Source organism: Geotrypetes seraphini, chromosome 5, assembly GCF_902459505.1.
Source record: "Geotrypetes seraphini chromosome 5, aGeoSer1.1, whole genome shotgun sequence".
Lineage (NCBI taxonomy): Eukaryota > Metazoa > Chordata > Amphibia > Gymnophiona > Dermophiidae > Geotrypetes > Geotrypetes seraphini.
In genome coordinates, this window is record NC_047088.1 from 181,137,360 (window position 1) to 181,154,302 (window position 16,943).

Below are 16,943 nucleotides of genomic sequence, written 5' to 3' on the forward strand. Positions count from 1 at the left end.
CTTTAAAAAAATGACATGAAGATGGTTTCCCGCGGTTATCCGCGGGGACGGGAACAGTGATGAATTTTGTCACCGTGTCATTCTCTGCTTTCAGCTCTGCTGTTCTCACTTAACAAATGGAAGACATTTCATTTAACAAGTATTGCTGTTATTATTCGATCTGTTTCTTTTTTTTCTCTCTTCAGACGGAAAACAACAAATCTTGTTCGTGAAAACGTTCACAGATATTATACTCACAGTTGCTTATAACTCCTCCTAGTGGGTCTCCTTTGAAATCAAATTCGATATCCATGTACTTTCCCTGTCAAAGCAATAGTATGGAAGTGTTAGAGCTCTGCTGAAATGCTGTACCTTCGCCAAAACCTAAAACATAAATTACCCAATAACTTGGAGCAGTAAGCCACAGTTAGAGCCAGCCTGACTGTATGCCTAGAGTAGAAAATAGAACATTATTCTCAACAGACTGGGGAAGACAAATCAATATATAAGCTGAGAGGAAACTGTATGTAGATGTTGGCAAGTTTCAATGAGAGGTTCAGTACAATGAAAGCTAGGCTAGACAACAGCACATGCATCTTTAAAACTTAGGGCTGCTTTTACATAGCCATGATAGTGATTCCCGGTGCAGAAAATGCGATGAAGACCATAGGAATTGAATGGGCTTGGTCACATTTGCCACATGGGAAACGTTACCGCAGCGTTGTAAAATGAGCTCTTAGATGTTGAAATCTACTGAATCCTGAGCAAAAATGGCATTACAAATCACATACATATAGTACAAAAAAAATCCAGCTTCAAAATAGTCTGACTACTTTCAATGTTGGGAGGAAAGACCTCAGAAGCCTTGATGTTGGCACAATATTTGTTTGCTTACAACATATGCATCGGTCTAAAAACCTCTCAATTTTTAATTGTGCACAAAAGGTGCTCTACTTTTCTCCAACAGTTGACTGGAAAAACTATATTGACCTATATATTGAATAGAATTCCTATGAGCATCGGAGCAGTTACCACTGCTGCCGGTGCTAAAACCCGCACTACGAGTTAGTAAAGGAGGGGTTAAATTTGGCAAAGGAAGCAGGCCCATCAGTAGCATAAAGAGTTACCTGTTAGAGATAAATTAACCCTGAGGAAGCCTATAGGTGAAGTGGTGGCCCCAATGGGAAACTAGGATTGTTACTACTACTACTACTATTAATTATTTCTATAGCACTACCAGCACTGTACAGAGTCACAAAGAGTAAGAAAACAGTCCCTGCTCGAAAGAGCTTACAATCTACACAGGCACGATAGACAAATAAGATGTCATGGATACAGTTAAGGGGAACGGTTAATCAACTGGCTGGGTTGGAGGGCAAGGGAGTAGGGTTAAGGCCTGCTTTTAAACAAGGGAAGGGGTTTGACGAACAAACTCGGGTAATTTATTCCAGGCATAGGGGGCAGCTAGATGAAAGGAACGAAGTCTGGAATTGGCAGTGGAGGAGAAGGGTAACGTTAAGAGTGATTTATCTGAGGTACGGAGTAATCTGGGAGGGTATAAGGAGAGAGAAGCGAGGAGAGATATTGAGGGGCAGCAGAATGAACACACTTGTAGGTCAGCAATGAGATCTTGAACTGTATGCAATGGCAGATAAGGAGCCATTGAAATGACTTACGGAGAGGAGTGACATGAGTGTAGCGAGGTTGGTAGAAGATGAGTCACGCAGAAGAGTTTGTTAGTACTCAGACCAGGATTGTTAGTACTCAGACTATTTTTAAACTGGGTTTTTGTATAGTTTTGTATAGTTCATAAATTCTACTTATGCTTTACCCCCTCTTCAATTAAACTGCTCTAGCATCGGGAGCAGCACGGGCCATTCAGTGTGGCTCTCTGCGCTAAAAACTGCTAGCGCAGTTTAATAGAAGGGGGGTTGTATCTGTACGGTTGGGGGGAGTTGGGGGGAGGGGTGTTACACACATTTTTTAAAAAATCACCATAGCATATAATCCTATGCATTGCAGTAACAATTTAGCAGAGATAAAACAGAGGAAATACATTTATTTTCTTCATCCCAATATTTTATAGTCTGTCAAATACAATGTAGAACAGATTCAAAATGTTTTCTCTGCTCCTTTCTGTGTGAATATCTTTACCATCTCATGTTCTATCATCCTCATCTTATACTCTGAAACTACTTCCTGGTTCAAGCTAAAAAGGAAAAGTATGTATTATATGTTCAAATACTTACAAATCTGGATGAATTGTCATTTCTTACTGTTTTAGCATTTCCAAAAGCTGGTTGGAGGGGGAAAAAAAAAGGAAAAGATAACATCTGTTAATATACACACACACACACAAAAAGAATCCTTAGTTCACGTAACCACAGTTAGCACTCCATTCAAACCTTCTGGCAAAGAGCAAAACCTCAAACAGAAAAAAAGAATCTATGGGAGTTTCATGGCATGCTGAATGGTTTAAACTGGGATGAAATCCCAGAATTCCTTTCCAAAGCAAACTTTGAATAAAGGGGTAATGCTCAGATTCACTAAACTTCTGCAAGAAATATCCCATGCAAATCTTGATGTGTGGAGATTCATCACAGGCAAAAATGAAATCTCAACTTCTTCACAAGTTAACAAAAGTTAACAGCTTATAGGCCATAAAAACATACCGAATCTCTGTGTGCAAACTGGGATAAAGAGTTCACGCACATAAAGGGTCATATTCTATATATATTGAGAGGCTGGCTAGCTAAAGCAAAACGGTGAAAGACAGACCTGCTTTTTTTTTTTTAGGAAGGTCTATCTAGTCGCTAGCCTTAGCTGGCCAACTGCTGAATATTGACAGTGACCGCAACATAGCCAGTCACCAGTGAGCTGGATATTCAGCGGGAAATAGCTGGCTATCTCCCGCAAAATATTAGCAGATAGCCCTTTAAATGGTATTTAGCCAACCAGGAGACATTCCCAGCTGACTACATATTGCTGAATTTGGGAGGAATGGTACCCAAAAAATTGGCGCTGACTAGAATGGCGTTTAGTGCAATTCTATAAAAGATATGCACACCTTATAGAATTGCGCTGAGCACCACTGCACATCAGAACTGTTAGGCACATTCATTTAGGCCAAATAAATCAGGCCTAAATCCTGTGACTAACTTCTGTGTACATCGGGTGTAGTCTATACTGTAACAGTGTGCCTAATATTTAGGAATGCTCACTACTACTATTAATTATTTTTCTATAGTGCTACCAGACGCACACAGCACTGCACAGAGTCACAAGGAGTAAGAAAACAGTCCCTGCTCGAAAGAGCATACAATCTTCCATCGTCTTGTTTTCTTTTTTCTCATGATCCACCCATGTTCCTCCCCAGCCACACCCTCTTTTCAGATTCATGCACCAGAACTAGCGCAGAGCACTTTGGGCTAGATTCACTAAGCAAACCGATCGTGTACCAATCGGTTTGCGACCCCTTAACGAGCAAATTTCCCTCCGGCCTGATTCACTTACCTCTCCTGCAATCCGCTTCGAATCCGTGCATGCAAATGAGGAGAAACGCATGCAAATTGGACAGCGCCCCGATTCACTACATAAAATTTCACATCTGACAGGGCTGGTCAATCAATGGAAGAAGCGACTGCTGGAGAGCAGTCAGAATCGTCCTACCGACTCTCCTGTTCTATTGAAGCCCTGCTCTCTGCCCTGTCAACCCCGATCTCCTGCAGCCACGAACGCCTCCTGCAGCCCTGATCTGCCTGTTTTGATCTGCGTGCCCAGGCTCTCCCGATCTTGCACCCCTGGGCCTGCCTGATATGTCCTCTCTGCTCCCCCTTGCTCTGCCGCCCTCCCTCCAGTGCGAGCCCGCATATTTAAAGTGGGGCTGCACGCCACAGTGCAGCCCCGCTTTAAACCCACAGGCTCGCACTGAAGGGAAGGAGGGAAGAGGCTGCCACTACCGCATGGAAGCAGGAGAGTCGGGCCCGAACATGCCTCTCATATTTTGGAGCAGAAATATGCAAACTATTAATGCACGGGTGCACGGATACAATAACAGCACTGCCCCGAACACGTCTGCCCCGACAGTAACAACACTGCCCCAGCAACAGCACTGCTCCGAACACATCTGCCCCAACTGCCTGTGCAAGCCCGTGGGTTTAACCCGAAGCGGGTTAAACCCACGGGCTGCAAAAGTTTAAAGTTTTTTTTTAAAAAAGTCACGGCTGGGACGGGTGTGCGCGGTCTGCGCATCGAACGCGCCTGCGTGAGCCGTGCAGGCAGATGGGGGCGCTCCTCCGATCGCCCCCATCTGCATATTTTTGTTTGCTGAATTGATCAGACCTGCCCAGATCGGGCCTGATCTGGCAGGTTAGTGAATCCTGGCCTTTATAAAATACACCTATCAAGTTATGTAACTTCTAATTACTGCCAATTAGCATCAATCGCAAAGTGTTAATTGCCAATTATTTGTGCCGATTAGGCATGTTAAACAATTGTGCATGCAAATTGGCGGTGAGCACTGATTTGCGTGCACAACTTAAAGCACTATATACTCAATTTGCGGGGAGTGCCTTTCAATTTAACCCTTTAATTGGCAGGTGGCGAAACGGCTGCCTTATGTAACTTGATGTTGAACGAGAGCAACAGTGCCAAGTAAACAGGCATTTGGAGATGCAGATCTCCCATAAGAGCCATAGAAGACACATGTTGCTTCTGAGCAACAATGCCAAATAAAGGGCTACAGAACTGTTAGTCGAAGGAAGAATCAGTAAGTTTTCTACTGTAAACATTTAGTTTATCATACACACAGTGATAAAACTGCAAAATCATACATGAGCAGCACTAAGTGATACATATGATTTAAAATCATGGCTATTTTGATTTTCACTGATTGCTTGCCATTAGAAATTCAGTCATTCAAGCTGGCTGAACAACAGGAAAAACCATTTTACCCTTTTCTTTGTTTCATGTTAACTGGTTACATCTATCACAATTCTTCCAGTTTTGGGTATGTTAGAATTCACAGAAACACAGAATGTGTGAGCAGATAAATCAAGAGCCCCCATATATCTGCTTCAACCAATAATTAGTACTAGAAATGTAAGACCCAATATTCTAAAAAGGCTGCTTATGTCCCCTGCTGGCCAACAACATTATAGGAGCTGATGGGGTAGATAGTTAAAGCAATTTATAAGGCCAGAAGTCATTTCTGCCCATTTAAATTGCTTGCCTGGGGCTATCTCAGCATATTCAGTGGCATGTAACCAGACACTGCCACTGAAAATGTCCGATTAGTGCCTAAGCCAAAACTGGCAATTTTGTGGGTTTTCCCTGGGCAGAGTCAGCCCTTAGCTGGTTATGCGGCTAGGAGAACAATACAAAATAAGACCACATAAAACACAGTCCTACCTTTATGTAGTTCACCATAACTGCTTAAGTGCTAAATATCGCACTAAATCGGCTAAGTTTCTGTGGCCACAAATACCTGGACATTCAGTACTTGATTCTATAAAGGGCACCTAACGGCACCTACATTGGAGGTTCTACTTGGCATGGTTGTCAGTCAACTGCTAGGTGTCATTTATAGAATTCCACCTAGCGGTGCATAGGTGAGCACCGGTATATTAGGCCAGGTTTTACTTGGCCTAATTTACCTACACATAACTTGGACACCTAGTGATGCCTAAGTCAACCATGCCTATTCTCCACCCCTAATCACACTTATTTTCAGGTAGACATTGTTAGGCATTGGAAGGTGCCTCCATTTAGATGTTGCTAGGCGCCACATGGAATTCCGCTCCCAACTTTAAATTTTAATTTTCTAAAATTAATTATTCAATTAAGTTCAATGGCACAGTCAGTTACTACGCCATTTAAGCTAATCGATTTAATTTAGGCTAGGTGCGGATTTCAGTTAAGCATCGCTAGGTGGCCTCAATTATAATAATAATAATAATAATAACTTTATTTTTCTATACCGCCATAGTCAATCGACTTCTAGGCGGTTTACAGTGTAAGAAGGCTGGACAATCAGCGAATAACAAGAGGTCTCAATACAATACAATAAGTCAACATTCAATACAATACAATACAATACAAAGATTCTGTATACAATACAGTACCATATAGTACGAGTCTAACTACAATATAATACAAAAATCTGAACACAATACAATACATAAGTCTGAATACAATACAATACATAAGTCTGAATATAATACTATACATAAGTCTAAATACAGTATCCTACAATGAGTCTAAATATAATACAATATTGTAGAAGGGAAAGTTACGTATAGTTTGGAGTTCAATAGGTAATGAATATCTGAATTATGGCGCCTAGCTGTGCCTACATAGGATACAGTTTATAGAATCTGGCCCTCATTGTCAGAGCCCAGTTATGGCCCAGTTTTGAATATCCGGGCATAAAGTTGGAAGTGGTCAGCAAAATGTTGAGTGACACCAATTGGCTATGTACCCCTAAATTTTCTGCTAAAAAATTCACCTAAATATAGGAGTTTAACAACTATAGCAGCAATATTCAACCTACAGCCCAATCTGGGTAATGACAATAAATATCAGGGACTTTTGCAGCTGTCAAAAGCTATCCAAGTCAGGCCAATATTCAGTGCTAACACCCAGATAACTAACTAACCCCCCTCCCCTTTTACAAAACCCCAATATAGCTGTTTTAAGCGCAGAGCATTCAACACACTAGCCTGCGCTAAAAAATGCTAGCACGATTTTGTAAAAGAGGGTAAGCAAAGTTAGGACTACAATTTCTGTGGTCTTACTTGTCCAGTTGGCTATCCAGGTACCGGTACTGAATATTGGTGCTGTCTAGATAACTTCTGGATTTACCCCAACTCCATTCCTGGACCACCATTGCACTAGCTGAAGAACATTGCCTCAGTCAGAGCAGATATTCAGCAGCTCTGTTTAGTTAAACCCTCACCTACACAAAGCTATTTAACTAGTCAGGAGTGCCTCCTCTCCAGTTAAATAGAATTGCATACACTTCTCCCTCCATATTCGTGGTTTCAGCAATTGCGGTTTCAATTATTCATGGTTTTTAGCTTGCTGGCTCCTCCCCTTAAATTACATCAGCTTGCATAGAGAAATCTCTGATTCCAAACATTTACAGAGAAAATCGCTGATCCCCAGCACTTTCTTCACCGTGTTTTGCCTTTCCTTCAGGAATAGGCCAGGTCTCCCACCATGCTATTTGCGGTTTTACCATATTCACGATGGTTTTTAATAGAAGACAACGAATAACAGGGGTATGTATTGATTGTTTTTGAAGGTATTTATTTATTGATTAATAGGTGGAAGGGTGGGGGGGGGAATTAACTTTCCTTTTTATACATTTTTGTAAGTCAAGGTACTTTAATTTTAATATTATATGTAAATGTATTAATTATTGTGCACTTCTGTAGTTTAAAAATTGAATAAAGAATTAAAAAAAAAGAAAACAGCAAATAACATATGAAAAAGTTATTCGCAGTTGTTCTGTATTTGCGAGTCTGTTAATCCCCTATCACAGCGAATACGGAGGGAGAAGTGTATAGAATCCTAACCTCCTAAATTTAGGTCTGATATTTATTTGCCTATATTTATGAACATCAATTTGGTGCCTAGTGATAAAAATCAGTGCTAAACTTGTAACTTTATTCCTGCCCTAAACCGTGCTCTGTTTTCATTGACATTTTATGGCTGCTAAATATGGAGTTTAGTGGACTGTTCAACGGAACTCAGCCCTAGTACATTTTCAAAGAGGCCAAATTAGGTGCCTACTAACTCTTAAGGGACTCATTTTCAAAAATGATAGATGTCTAAAAGACAGCATAAACCGGCACTTGGACATCTTATAAGTCAAAATGTCCAAGTAGGCATTTTTGTAACTGGCTTTTTAGATGTCTTTCTGGTTGGTTTGTCTCCAGTGTGTCACAATCTTAAGGGGGCATGTTAGAGGTGTGTTTTGGATGGGATTGGGGCAGGTTTAGCACTTGGACATTTTCAGGGGAACTCTTCAGCCTTAATTAAGGCCAGACATACAGACTTCCTCTCTAAAGACTATCAATCCAATGGACAGTCACTCCAGTGTAAACATTTCCATGGGATAACCAGCAGTCTGTTGTAATAGAGACACATGCCCAAGAAAACACAAAGAAAGGGATCTCAAAAGTGCAAAACTAAACAGCAAGCAATAGAAAAAGCACATGTGGTTACCTTTGTTAAATGCAAGTATAATGATATTTATTTTATGAGACTACTATTCTTTACATGTTGATGCTGAAACCATTAGCACAGAACACATTTAAATGCATGTAAATGTATTAAAATGTGGTCATTAATAAGCCTAAAAAAGACTCAGATATTGTGAAAAGTCAATGATAATATGAAAACACTTTCACTATGAATAATGCACAATGTCAGGTGGTGTAATAACAGCACAGTTCAGGCTTAGTGACAATTTATAAACGGAGGAAAAAACCTCAGACAAGGGCCCTCCCACCTCCACAAAAGTGGTTTCAAGGTGGTTAAGTGACCACCTCATTGGCAAAAAACCTTTAAATGAAAAAAGCTCTATGCTGCGCTGTGCTTAAAGAAGATATTAAAAGACTCCCACCAACCTGACCACTCTGCCCCATCAGATGAGCTCTGACACCCCTCTCCCCAGGTTAGGCCAGGCTAGGCCTATCCCCCGCCACTAGCCTTGATGATTTGGTTGCAAAAGCTATCTGTCTGACCCTTACTTTTGTTTGATTTGGTACTGTCCAGAGTGCCAGGGCAAAGCAGAAGTAGAGATCCAAGTTACCCAGAGATATTCAGTCCATTAGCCTGATAAATTTAGGCATCAAAGAACTGTAACTTATCTAAATAGCAGTCTCAGTATTGCTTCTCTCTGGACAGTGAAGGCATATGCTGCATCCTTCGCAACCCAGACAACAGCACTGACTATCTACTTTATCTTTAATGTAATGGCCAGAATTTAAAAAAATGACGACCATAGTGTTTATTGACCCAAATGTGATTTTCTTTTTTTAACTTTATTTAGGGGTCTTTTTATCAAGCTGCGGTAGGGATTTAACGCGCGTAATACTGTGCGTTAAACCGCCTGCTGCGCTAGCCACTAACGCCTGCATTGAGCAGGCGTTAGTTTTTTAGCCGGCCGCGGGGGTTAGCGCGTGATGAAATGTCTGACGCGCTAACCCTGCTAGCGCGGCTTGATAAAAGGACCTTTTAGTTTTTAATGCCGACAAAAAGTGCAATACGATTTATATACAATAATGATAATCAACCAAGCACTTATAATCAATCAGTATCTATACAAAAGATAAAAATTCCCTCCCCCATCCATCATTATCATCAGGAATAATACCAAAACAAAAGATATACCCCCCTCCCGCTTCCCCCCCCGGATGTGTGGGTGAAAAACAACGGAAAATAAAGATAAAGGACAACTATAGCAAATCTACAAAAGACGTCAATGGACCCCGAACTAATTTGAATATCTTGAAATGTGATTTTCAATTAAAAAATTCTCAGAGGAATCAAGATGGCGTCGGAGTGAGTCGAGCTATCAAGTGGCTCCTGCTCTGTTCGGCATTTTTTTTTCAATTCTTTAACTTTTTCTTATAGAATTTACCTGCTATGCCCAAGCGCAGGGGTAAGCAGAGGAGTGTGCTTCCTGCCTCCTCTTCCACTTCACTGACTCGGCAAGCGGCAATAACATCTTATGTTGTCCTAGTTGGAGAGGGCGCATCCGCTGACCGAGGAGGGCAGTCCTCGGTCCTGGAAGGCGACGTTTCGCTTAGCCCCTTTGGGCCCGGAGTTCCTCCGCGTCCCGGGATGATGTCGGGGATGCCCTCAGACGAACAGGAAGCGCCGGAATTGATGTCTCCGGCGGCGCTGCAGGTCTCACCCCTGACCCCGGATGGAAACCACAGCTTGCTGACTTCCTTACAGTCAGCATCGGAAACCGGAGGACCTGAAAGTCAGCGGGAAGCGGGGAAGGTGGAGATGGATCCTATGGTGGAGTCCCCCGCTCCCCTGATTAAACCAGCGGTGATCGACATGGAGGCACTATGGAGCGCTATGGAGACTTTACATAAGGTATGCTCCCAAATTGTACTTTCCACACAAAATACTAATAGTAAATTTAAAACTTTTGAAGAGAAGCTCCAGCAACAGTCTCTTAGAATGGATAAATTGGAGAAATCTGTGGCAGATGGGAAGATTACTACTAATTTACAACTTAAGGATAAAGTTTTACTTGCTAGGAAAATTGAAAATTTAGAAAATGCTAATAGGAACTTGAATTTGAGACTTTTAAATTTTCCTGTTTCCAAGTTTCAATCTCCTAGGGATCTATTTCATTCCTTTTTGAACACTGTTTTGAAATTACCTGAAAATTACATGCCACCATTACAAAAGATATATTACCTAAATTTACCAAAGGAGGATAAAGATAAAGGGAACGCCATACCGGGAGAATTGGATCTCACTGGTATGCTGGAGACATCGCAAGAAGATTTATTGACTAGAGCCACTTTATTGGTAACTTTTGACTTTCTTCAAGATAAAGAAGCAATTCTTCGTCTATTCTATAGGACTGAAAAGGTGGAATTTCATGGATTCAAAATTTCTATATTTCCTGATGTATCTAAGTGGACACAAGCCAGACGTAAGAAGTTTTTGGCTTGTCGTCAGTCTGTTTTGTGTTTAGGGGCAACTTTTCAATTACGTTTCCCCTGTAAATGTTGCATTACTTATCAAAGTAATAGATATATTTTTATGAACCCGATCAATTGCAGTTTTTTCTTGAAGGTAAAGTAACCACAAGAATTCCAGATACCTCCATGGAATCAACCCAGCAGGCCATTAGTTAAATAACTCCAACTGCACTCTGTTATTTGTATTGTATTAATTTAGTTTATTTCTTGAAACCAACTACCCTTGGAAGTGATTGATTCCTTCTCCTCTCAGATTGTGGACTTTAATCATAGTTACTATGTGGCATTATTTTATAATTAATATTTGTTTTTCTTATTGGATTGTTATATTTCCTTCAAGTACTGATTGACATGTTAAACTGTAAAACTATAAATAATAAATAAATAAATAAATAAAAATTCTGCAAACCACACAAACCAGTCAGGGTTACAACTTTCTCTTGCACTAGGTTTTACCTAGATAAGCAATAAACCTTTGATGCAAACTCTTACCTTCAAGCACAGGATTTGACTGTAAAAGCTGCTCTTTCACTTGATTTACCTCAACTCCTTTCCCACAGACGGCAGCTACATAGGACATAACCAGCTTGCTGGCCTCTGCAAAAGCAATACATCAACGAGGTCAGAAAATGCATTTGGAATAGGATAGTGGCTTAGCCAGGACACAATAAAGGGGCAGGTAAAATCCACAAAAGTCCACAAAAAGTACCTGGATGATCTATTCTGGTTCACAACTGGTTTAAAGTCTCTTTCAATTAGCAAATGGTGTCACTTAGGCCCTCTTCTACAAAGGTGCGCTAAGCGTTTTAGCGCGCGATTAGCGTGCGCTAAACACTAATGCGTCCATAGGATAACGTGCACGCATTAGTGTTTAGCGTGTTTTAGCTAATATTTAGCGTGCGCTAAAAATCATAGCGCACCTTTGTAAAAGAGGGGGTTAGTCATGCATATTTTGTTTTTATTAACTTTTTACTATCCTGATGGGTTTACACTTCCTTCCACAACAGTGGGAGAGGGAAGAGATGCCAGATTCATAAGGGGGAAAATGAGAGATGCCAGACCCATGAATGAAGGGATGGGAAGATGCCAGATTCCAGGGGGTGGGAGATATGCTAAACCCATGGAAGGGAGGAGGAACAGATGCTATACCTATAGAGGGAGGAAGAGAGCAGAGGAGCAAAAGATAACATGCTGGGAGATAACAAGAAACTCTGGCTAGAAAATTGGAAAAGAAAAAAAAGCAGAGTCGCTGGAACCAAAGCCAATGGAAAAATAGAAAGTTTAGACAAAAATATTTTGTTCCAAATTGGTTAGTTGGAATATGTCAGTTTTGGCAAATGTGCATCTCTGATTTCTTGCATTTCAGTTTCTATTTCTCTAGTACTGCTGTACATGCAGTCTGACTTCTTGAGGTTTTCATTACTGTATTTTGTCTTCATATCACTGTAACAAATGTGTAGTCTCTTGTTTCATATTTGTTGAGGGTCTGTCTGTGTTTTGCAGTATCCTGCTTGCATATGTTTCTGTGAGGTATTCTTCTATTCATAGTGTTTAGTTTCTTGTAGGGATCTGTAGTAGTCTGGACTTGTTATGCTTTATCAGCAGGAAGTATATTGGTATTCTAGAGTCCTGTACACTGGTACGCTGCTTTATTATGACAGACCTTCTATACAGGTCTGGAATATGTTTGTTTTCTATAGTGTTTGGTTTCTGGAGCTCTGCTTCTGTTATGTGAAATAAACATTTGGCAATTTTTACTTCTGACATCCTAATGTGGACAGTTGATCGTAGAGGGGCTGGGCAACAGAAGGGTGCAACAGTAGGTGTGGCAAGGGACAGTGTGGGCTTGGGGATAGAACAAGGGAAAGGCAAGGGTGAGGTAAGGGAGGGATCAGGGCAGGTATCCAGTTTTTCTTTGTCCAAATGATGGCAGCCCTACAGTGCAAGGAACAGCATAGTAACTGCCTAAGAACACAGCCTAATTTATTAAAATGTGTGCACAATTAACTCATGTCACCAGAAGAACAGCAACTGATGCATTTTATACACAAGCTATTCAGGAAGAGGAAGGCAATAAACTGTTTTCAAAGCAGCTGTTCCTCTGTTTTATCAGTGCTAAAAAGTCAGCCAGCCAAAGGTTTGGTATACATTACACCATTAGGAGACTAACAAATGTTTTCAGAAACAAGCTTGTGAGCCTGTTCTAAATAAATTGCCCATTTCTCGGCCCTGTTGCTTCCTGTTTGTCTTCTACATCACTCTCTCCTTTGTTCAATCTTTCAGGGGCCTTCCAAGGGCAGTGGAAGGGGTGCAACCACACAGGGCATATTAACATAACTACTATACGCAGTGCTGTACATTTTAACATACAATAGACGGTCCCTGCTCAGAAGAGCTTACAATCTAATTTAGATATAGCATAATATTTGTATACCACATTAACCTTCAGATCTATGCAGTTTAACAAAAGTAAAATACTGCTACAACACAGAATGAGATACATTTTCAATCTTTCTAAAATTTCCTAAATAAATACCGTAAGTTTTTAATAGTTTCCTAAAATTTTGATATGATATAGATGTAAAGAATAATTGACGAAAATCAGTATCCCAAGTAGCTGCTTGAAATGACAGGCGGGGTGCCATCCAGTTTCCTCTGCTGGGCTGTAGGACAGTGGACAGGGTGGTGAGCCAGGGAACATGTCATATGGGACGTGGTTCCTGCTCGGAATGGGCCTGCAATCTTTAATTGCACTTATCTCTTTACATATGCTTGGAATAAAAAAAGTATATGTTTTACTGGCCACTAGGAATGCAAATTTTTTATACTGCATTCAAGAGCCCTTTCACTAAGCTGCGTTAAGTGCTCACAAGCGCTCAGTACAGGAAAAATGGTCTAATAAAGGATGCACTAAAGCATCTATGTTAGTTTGGCCATTTGCGTGCGTGAAGTGTGTAGGGGTTTTTTTTGGGGGGGAGGGAGAAGCATGTCAGGAAAGGAGAATGGGCATGGAAGCACTGAGCAAATATCACACCGCCATTACTGGCACTTGAACTGGTTTGCACATTCTTAACACAGGAATCCTTAGCACTCCTGCATTAATTTTTTTTTTTTTTAATGGCCATGCACAAATGTGAACATTAGCAAACAGCCAGAAATTCAAGAAATAGAAAATGCTTCTTTTATGGCTGTGCTAGAAATAGGCCAAGTGCACAGGAAAATTCCACTTTAGAGCACAATGAACCCGTTTGCTAGTGCAAATTAATAAAAGAGCCCCTGAGTTTATTAGTGGGCCTTAAAAATTTTAGTGTACATTAAGGGGCTAATTCTATAAAGGGCACCTAACTTATGCTGGGTTTTACTAAACGGCGGTAATGGTTCCTACCGCAGGCCAATGAGGTAAATGTTCCAATGCTCATAAAATTCCTATGAGTGTTGGAGCATTTACCTTGCCGGCCTGTGGTAGAAACCTCTACTGCTATTTAGTAAAAGGAGCTCTTAATTGGCAAAATATCCTGAACAGCCTCAATAATTGGGGAAAAAATGTTAATTTGGTGATTGGTGCCTATCTGATTCTATAAAAGATAGGCTCCTATTACATGACTAAGTAGGTGTTTCTATGGGCGGAGAGTGGCCTAAGTGTGCTTCTCCAAAAACACAGGCACCTGAAAATGTAGGCCTATCCCTGGCCTACATTTCGGGTGCCTAAGTTTTTTACATAGGCATCGCTAGCCACGATTCTGTAAACTGCACCTAAGTGTGACTGACTTGTGGCCAGAGCCATTTTTCTATGCACTGGACAATTTAGGCACCCTTTATAAAATCAGCCCCAATATAATGTGCATTAACATATGAATAGATGTGAGTTAAAACCCCTATTTTATACTTAACATAAAGATCTGAAATAAGATGTCGATGATGGGATGTGCTCAATTCCACTGCCATTTTGGAAAAAGCTCTGCTGATGCAGGAATATACATGCATTTGCTGCCACACATAGCGGAAGCAGCCATTTTACAAATATTCATGTTGAAAAAATAAACCCACAAAGGGTATATACAATCAAAAGTGACCCACAGAATAAAAACCAATAAATAAATACAATTGGCCTGACATGGGCCACATTTCGGCAAAACTAAAAATGCCTTCCTCAGGGAGTGTTAATGTGTCCTAGATAGGGTTACCATACGTCCAGGAAAACCCAGACATGTCCTCTTTTTAGAGGCATGTCAATGCATGCACGAAGGCTTCCAAGTGTGGCCTTCGAGCTCAGGAAGGGTCATGTTGGGGCAGGGCTGGGAAGGAACGTAGCGGAAATGGAGGCGGAATAGGGCAGGACTGGAGGCGGAACACGGCAGGGCCAGGCATCCTCTTTTTTTCAAAGAGGAAATCTGGCAACCTTAGTCCTAGAAGGTGGAAAGAGAATAGATTAGGACAAAATAACCAAGAATAAGTGATGGTGCGCACATGATAAAAATTGAATGGTAAATTGCTGTTTGAGTTGAACTAATGGTAGTAATAGACTTGGGGATTTTTTTTAAGACCTGTCCTAATTTCCATGTTGAAATATTGGCATCTAAAGGTGCACATCACATGTAAAATCAGATTTCGGAAAGCCACAGTTTACACATGGACATTCACACTATGTAGAGATTTCATGGGGATGTAGTTTGGGTGGATTGGGTTTGGGAGATGTGATTTGGGTGCATTTGTTGGATAATCCAAGTTAATGTATGGAAAAGTAGCTTGTTCAACTAATCATGTAATATGCAACTATTTATGAACAAACTAATAGCAGCTAATTTTTATACCAAGACCTCAAACACCCAAGACACTACTTGTACTTGTTTCGTGTCCTTGCTGGGGTGACGTGTTCATCATCGGTCTTGTTAATTTTTTTTAATGCAGGCTATACCCAAATGCATCTATGTGGTGCTGTAAATAATTTAAGGAAGAGCACTTAACTTGAGGTCTTGGTATGAAAATTAGCTGCTATTAGTTTGTTCATACATAGTTGCAAGTTGGGTGCATTTGTTGCCACACATCAATATACCATTCATTTTTGTCACATGCATACTATCACTTGGTTATTTTATCCTAATCTTTTCTCTTTCTACCTTCTAGGACCTATTAAGACCCATGAGGAAGGCATTTTTAGTTTTGCCGAAACACGGTCCGTGTCGAATCATTTTATATATTTATTGGTTTTTATTCTGTGGGTCACTCGTATATATCCTTTATGAATTGCTTTTATGTTTTTGGAACGCTTAATAAATTATGAACTGGTATATCCGATCTCCTGTTCCACAACTTTTGTTGTTTTGAAAATATAAACAACCCAGACCTGGAAAGTCTACTTGAGGTAAAAGCACCTATACCTGGAAGTGGCAATTTTTGCAGTATAAATATAAGTGCCTATATTTCCATGTGTAGCTGCCCCATTTTACTAACCTCAATCCCTCAGGTAAATATCCCGATGAAACAAATGCTTTTTAAAAACCTATACTGGTGTTAAGTGAGTGCAAATGCAGTTTTCACACTTTTTCTTCACATAAGTGAATTCTCTTTATGAACTAAAAAAATACACCTTCACCCAAACCACATCCCCTTGAAATCTATACAAGGAGGGGCATTAAAAAAAAAAAAAAAAGTCTGTCCAACTTGGACGTTTCCAGCTGAAAGTCCAAAGTTGAAGGAACAAAAATGACCATTTTCGAATGGCAAACTGCTGGACATCCAAATATAATTTTATTTTAATCATCTACTATTGGGACATCTATTTTCTACCCCATTGTCGATCAGAAAAAATCCATGTTGAAAATGTCCTCATGTTGAAAACGTCCTAATCCTGACCATTTGGACATGGGTGGGGCCAACAGAGCATGGGGACACCTTAGAGGGCACTGCTGTGAACTTCACATAAAGGGTACCAGCTGTATATCTCACCGTAACCCCCCTTATAATTTAGAGTGAGCCCCCCCCCCAATCTACTAAACCCTCCTGTGTACCACCCCAACAGCACTTATGGATGCCGCTAAAATACATGCGACTAAATCGTCAGAAACCAGTTTAGCAACCACGTTACAGTTTTGGGAATCTGGGCCTAAGTCTATTAATTTGCATTTAAAAAATCCTAATGTACAATTATAAATGTTTTCTAGCATGAATGCCTGAAATGAATCAACAAAAGTCAAAAAACAGGGAGAAAAGGCACACACAAACTAAAAA

General features: G+C 40.5%; 1 protein-coding gene across 9 annotated transcripts in view; it reads right to left on the reverse strand.

Moving 5' to 3' along the window:
* MYO1B (myosin IB) overlaps positions 1 to 16,943 on the reverse strand; it is a 423,667-nt gene that overhangs the window by 228,624 nt on the left and 178,100 nt on the right. For all 9 annotated transcript variants that reach the window (XM_033945224.1, XM_033945231.1, XM_033945228.1 and 6 more), the window contains exons 5-7: positions 11,208 to 11,312; positions 2,229 to 2,275; positions 238 to 301 (exon numbers count right to left, since the gene is read on the reverse strand). In XM_033945224.1, coding sequence (XP_033801115.1) covers positions 238 to 301; positions 2,229 to 2,275; positions 11,208 to 11,312 — 216 coding nt within the window. The remainder of the gene's footprint in view (positions 1 to 237; positions 302 to 2,228; positions 2,276 to 11,207; positions 11,313 to 16,943) is intronic.